The 6,000-nt window shown below is 38.7% G+C and overlaps 1 protein-coding gene across 1 annotated transcript in view; it reads left to right on the top strand.

Moving 5' to 3' along the window:
- The first annotated feature begins 538 nt into the window (after positions 1-538).
- dhcr24 (24-dehydrocholesterol reductase) overlaps positions 539-6,000 on the top strand; it is a 6,085-nt gene continuing 623 nt past the window's right edge. The window contains exons 1-7 of the mRNA XM_008307100.3: positions 539-936; positions 1,382-1,540; positions 2,105-2,213; positions 2,650-2,768; positions 4,052-4,315; positions 4,412-4,555; positions 5,735-5,940. Of these exons, the coding sequence (XP_008305322.1) occupies positions 706-936; positions 1,382-1,540; positions 2,105-2,213; positions 2,650-2,768; positions 4,052-4,315; positions 4,412-4,555; positions 5,735-5,940 (1,232 nt within the window). The 5' untranslated portion in view covers positions 539-705. The remainder of the gene's footprint in view (positions 937-1,381; positions 1,541-2,104; positions 2,214-2,649; positions 2,769-4,051; positions 4,316-4,411; positions 4,556-5,734; positions 5,941-6,000) is intronic.

Consider the following 6,000-nt stretch of genomic DNA (forward strand, 5'->3'; position numbering starts at 1 on the left):
GGTTGAAGAACTAAGTAAAATGTAAATAAAAGGGGGAAAAGGAATTAAAATGAGTTTTGAACTAGATATTAATATCTGGTAACAATTTCATTTTCGTTCGTTTTTTATACGTTTTATAGGCAAAATAAAATTGTCGTTTCCAAATCTACACCACCCAGAAAGAAACCCACAACTAAACCAAAACCACAAAGGTTAGAGAATACTTTTTGTCAAATAATGTCCATATTATATTTAAACACCGTAGTTGGTTTTGTCAACGCAGCCTTAGTAACATAAGCGCTCTAATATTCATCATTTAGCTGACTAATTCATATTACTTCACAAAGGACTTTAGCTTTTTCTCATTAGTTGAAAGTTTAACAGTTTAGTAATAGCCATGCCTATATGGCTCATGGCGTGACACTATCCCTGCTTTGTGATTGGTGTATTTACAAAAAAGTCAGGAATCTATTCTCCAATCACCGTATGTAGTTTGAGTACAAGCCCGCCCTTTTAAAGTAGTTAGCCAATCCGCACAGGGCAAAAATGTAACAGATACATTACCTTTGACAGTTCACCTATCGCGGTGATGGTCTGATGAGGAGTCGGGCTTTTCGGGTTTGGCATAGTGGAACACAGAGTTTTTATAGATTAAAACAGAAGCGGGAACTCCACTGACCAGTCACGCACTTTTTTGTGTTGGGTCAGTGTTGTGCAGTGTCCACCATGACTCCACTGCTGTGTTTAGGAAGCTCGCTCGTTATTTTCCTGCTCTGGATCAAAGTTAAAGGTCTGGATTACGTGATAGTTCACCAGAGGTGGATTTTTGTCTGTCTCTTCCTGCTGCCGCTCTCTGTCGTTTTCGACGTATATTACTATGTACGCGCTTGGCTCATTTTCAAGATGTGCTCTGCGCCAAAACTGCACGACGAACGCGTGCGGGACGTCCAGAGACAGGTGAGCAAAACTGACTTAAGACCTGTGCACTTACTGTAGATAGGGTATGTACGAGACCTTGGACGCGTCTGACTGCCCCTCACATGTGTCGTGCAAGTGTAACATGCGTACTGAACCCAGGAACGTTCGGGCTACATGCTAAGGGCAGGCGTAGCATTTTGAGTGCTACATTTAAATCACAACTGTGGTCTCGAACCATAGATATGCATATAAAAAGTGGGAGGTGTCACTCACAGGCATCAATTACCAGAAATCATCAGCTGCTTTTACAACCAACCTAGAGACCTAATGTCCGTGAACGTGTTTTCATTTCATTTATATATTTTTTTTAAATAAAATGGTCATTGCTAATATAGGCAGACCCAGTAAGCTAATTATACTGATTATAGCATTATACTGATGTACGTCTAACGTCTTCTCCCTGTTCTGTTTGATTTGTTTTGAGGTGCGTGAGTGGAGAAAGGAAAACGGCAAGAAAAGCTACATGTGTACTGGGCGACCCGGCTGGCTCACTGTGTCTCTCAGAGTGGGGAAGTACAAGAAAACGCACAAAAATATCATGATCAATATGATGGATATTCTGGAGGTGGACACAAAGAGGCAGGTGAGAGTGATATAACACATGTTTATACACCTGGTCTTCATTTGGGGCCATATGAATACTTTCTGAGGTACACCTGGGTTGTATGATGCAAGTGAAAAAGTAAAACTAAAACACATCCAAGGCCTATTGAAGGTATGACACTCTCTGTTGGAGAAAGTAAACATTGGAAGTCTCTTATAGCATCAGAAAAACTTCTTACCCTTGAACTTTTTTAGGTTTGTCAATTCATAATTTTGTTTTGCCCTGTATTAAAGGCTTTCACCTCTTTTCTGAACAACCTTCATAATAATAAAATAAAAAACATTCCTAGTGCCTGAAAATGCCCATGTTAACCTCAAATAAAGCATTGTCTAAATTTAAAAGTTACTACTTGTCCTGTGAAAAATGAAACATAACACAAAGTGAACCAAGTTAATTTAGAACATAAACCAACCCAGCCAAAGGGATCTTCAAGATTATTACCAACAAGATCATTTTAGCATGCAAACATGCGAGGTATGATGGTAAATACGTTTTGTATTGCATTATTGTCCTGACTTTATAGTTTTTGTTTATTTTTTTTAGGTGGTAAGGGGGTTGGGGCCACTGGCCAACATGGGCCAGGTGCCCGCTCTTCTCAATTCTATTGGCTGGACACTGCCAGTGCTGCCTGAACTGGATGATCTCACTGTGGGTACGTTGACCATATTATGGCAAATATGGGTCATTTCCTGGGGACAGATGCCAAAGTGAGAATTTCTACCACTTATAATTTAGTGATTAAAATCACACATCCCCCTCCGTCATTTGATGTATCCTGTTTTTAGACCTGAGCGCCTTCACTAATTGTTAGAGAATTTATGTTGTAGCTCAAAAGATGAAACTGGGAGGAAATGGGAGTAGTGCTGGAAGCACCCCATGGATCAGGTTTCATTATGGATTCCCTGATGCTATACACTGGACATAAACAATCTAATGTTTTCACATCAGGATGTGGTACATTCATTTATACTGCTATCCATGTAGGTGTATACACACTGATCCCAGGAGCTGGAAGCTACATTCTGCTGAAGGCTTCACAGTAAAGCTCAAAGCAGAACAGATCTAAACGTTTCTCTCTCCTCTGTCAGGTGGCCTGGTGATGGGTACAGGCATTGAGTCATCTTCACACATTTACGGACTCTTCCAGCACATTTGCATTGCATATGAACTTGTCCTTGCTGATGGCAGTTTAGTACGTTGCACTGAGGTGAGTACTGAGTGACTGGACCGGGAGGTGGACTTTTTGTGGGTGGTCTCATAGGCTACAGTTTCTAAAGTTCACTAAATTTTTCTTATTTTTTTTTATACTCTGCCTATTGAATAGGCATAGTTCATGGTAATGAAGCCGCTACTCATAACAAAAGCAAGTGCGTAAATACACGTAAGTGCTCCTTAATTAGGAAACATATGTCCTAATTAAGGAGCACATGCTTTCTGAACCTTCTTAAGTTTATTACTACCAACCGCTCTGTCGTTCAACAATCAATAAATATATATATACTGTATATATATATATATATATATATATAGCTATGTATATGTATATCTATATATTATGTACAGCACTGCAAGGGTGTGGTTTATGTTCTGTGCAGCTTCTGTGGTGCATTTAAAAAACATCCATTGAACTCAAAGACAGGATGCTGCTTGCACAATTTTATTTTCAAAAAATATTGTTACAAATTTAGTTTTTGTTTTATTTTTAGAAAATGTTCAGCTACCATTGCTACAGTGGAAAGTGGTGTGTTTCAGTTGATATTGAACCAACAAAATATGAAATATGAGACTTTTTATATAATGTAATATTTTCTTTGATAGTATAGCTGTTTAAACCTCTGAGATCTAAGGCTGAGTTGTGGTTAGGTTGCCCTCTGCTGTAGTACAGCTGTAAATACTTCACTCTGTTGGTGTTCTGCCCTATTCTTGACTATCATGTTACAAATATAAGAGCAAGACCCTTTTCTTTATGGCTGTGTCTTGGCAGAATATAATGTTGTTTTGTTGTAAATGTATCATATTAAGTTCGCTGTGATTCCAGACAACCCCAAATATTTTTATGCCAAATACTTTTTTTTTTGAATGATGGAATCAGGCTTGGTGATGATGTTATGATGATGATGTTAAAAATTCAAATCAGTTTTGTTCTAATTAGGAGAGACTTTTTTACAGCAGAGAAACTTAATAGAGTTAATATTGCGTTTAAAACAAATATATGGGCTGAAGAGACGCATTAATAACATGACACTAATACATGCGGAATACGTGGTGTTATGACATGTACATATATATTTGTCCATTAACTTAACCTGGAAGGTCTTGAAATTATAATATATAGCATCTAAACCAATTTCTTTTTTTCTGATTTAAAAGTGAAATGGTTCTTGTTGCATGGCACTTGCCATGTTCTGTTGATTCCATGGTGCTGAAATCACACATTCTGTCACAAATCTGTTTTCTAATTAAGATGACAAGCAACATTCTGTCTTAAAGGAAGAAAACTCTGACCTTTTCCATGCTGTCCCATGGTCCTGTGGAACTCTGGGATTCCTGGTTGCAGCTGAGATTAAAATAGTCCCTGCAAAGCAGTGGGTAAAACTCCACTACGAGCCTGTGAGCGGGCTGGAGAACATCTGTAAACGCTTTACTGAAGCTTCCGAGAACAAACAGAACACATTTGTTGAGGGCATCCAGTACAGCCTGGACAAGGCTGTCATCATGAGAGGAACCATGACTGACCACGCCGAGCCAGATAAGGTAAGGTGTGTGAGTTTATGAGGTACAGTATGAAGATTCAGTTCCATGTACCTCTGACTTTAAATTAATAACTCAATAGTTCCTCTTTCATTCCAGATAAACAGAATTGGGCTGCATTTCAAACCCTGGTTCTTCAAACATGTGGAGGGTTACCTGAACAAAGGCCACAGTGGAGTGGAATACATACCTCTGAGACACTACTACCACAGACACACACGCAGCATCTTCTGGGAGCTTCAGGTAATCACGAAGATTGCACACACAGACTGAAATGTTTATTGAATAAATGACAAACACGAAGACATTTAAGCATATTTCATCAACTGGCCTGTCACTTTTTTATTACACTTCAAAGCACAATCCCTCACTCTCTCTTACCCACATGTTCTCCCATACACACACCCCCATTAGCCATTAGTAAGAAACGCTTGGCATGCTTTATTTTCTGTAAGGGTAAAATGACGTGATGAATTATGCATTGTATTGGTTTAACAGATGTCAGGAGCCCTGCTCTGGCCTCGTGACTGCACTCTTATTTTGAAAAGTTTCTGCAGTTAGTGCAGAGAAAAAGCAGCCTGCTGCAGTACTGACTAATGGTTTCACTAAAATCTTGAATCAACAACTGGTATTGTTCAATGATACTGAAAGATGCTTGGCACCGCTTGGTGAGTCTTGGATGCCCTCTAGTGGAAATAAGACGACTTGAATCATTAATTTATGATACCCTATTGGGGGATAATGGCAAAAAAAAATCATACTAAGATTATTATTATTACATTAAATACTAAATTAATGTTTGATTGAAATAGCATTGCAAATTTCTGGAAATGATGAGGAACTTTTGAAAGCGCTCGCTGCTCTGCACCGTTAGGATTCAATGGAAAGGACACATTTTGTTGTTTGTTTATGTAGAAATACTGTAAAAAGGACTGTGTTAAAAAAAGCTGTATTCTTTAGTGTTCTACTACTATTACAAATTGATAAGAATATAGCTATAATCAAATACTAGAAAAAGTAGAAAGCAATACTTTTCTGAAAGGTGCATCATAATGTAAAAGAACATTTCCTTAGCCCGTGTCTGTAGGTTGGTTCGGTCTATATTTTCCTATCTTTTTGTAAGCAAAAAACCTGTGCTTCTTAACTAAAATATTTTTAAGTGTAAACCAAGTCCGTGAGGGGGCAGCACTGCAACCTAAAGAATGTACAGTAGAGCAGCTGTTGTAACTTCAGTTTCCAGAATAAAAACATGACTAATAAGTAGAAGTGGTAAATGCTGCAGCTGAAACACATTTCATAACTGGAAGACTGAGTTTGGTATTTGCAGTAGTTCTGGGTGTGGTAACTCAAGTTGTCTGTCCTAACTGACTCACAGGCTTTGAAGCATTTTCCAACAGGGTTTGTGGGACTCTTTTCTTTCAGGATATCATCCCATTTGGCAATAATCCGATCTTCCGCTGGCTGTTTGGTTGGATGGTTCCTCCTAAGATCTCTTTGCTGAAGCTGACACAGGGAGAAACAATCAGAAAGCTTTACGAACAGCACCATGTGGTTCAGGATATGCTGGTACCGATAAAGTTTCTCCGGGACGCCATTGACCGCTTTCACCAGGATATCAATGTAACACCTGGAAATCCATTAAATACTCTCCTACTTGCATAAAGACCTGCAATTAATTTAAACTCCTC

This window comes from Cynoglossus semilaevis, chromosome 2 (genome assembly GCF_000523025.1).
Source record: "Cynoglossus semilaevis isolate Cse_v1.0 chromosome 2, Cse_v1.0, whole genome shotgun sequence".
NCBI lineage: Eukaryota > Metazoa > Chordata > Actinopteri > Pleuronectiformes > Cynoglossidae > Cynoglossus > Cynoglossus semilaevis.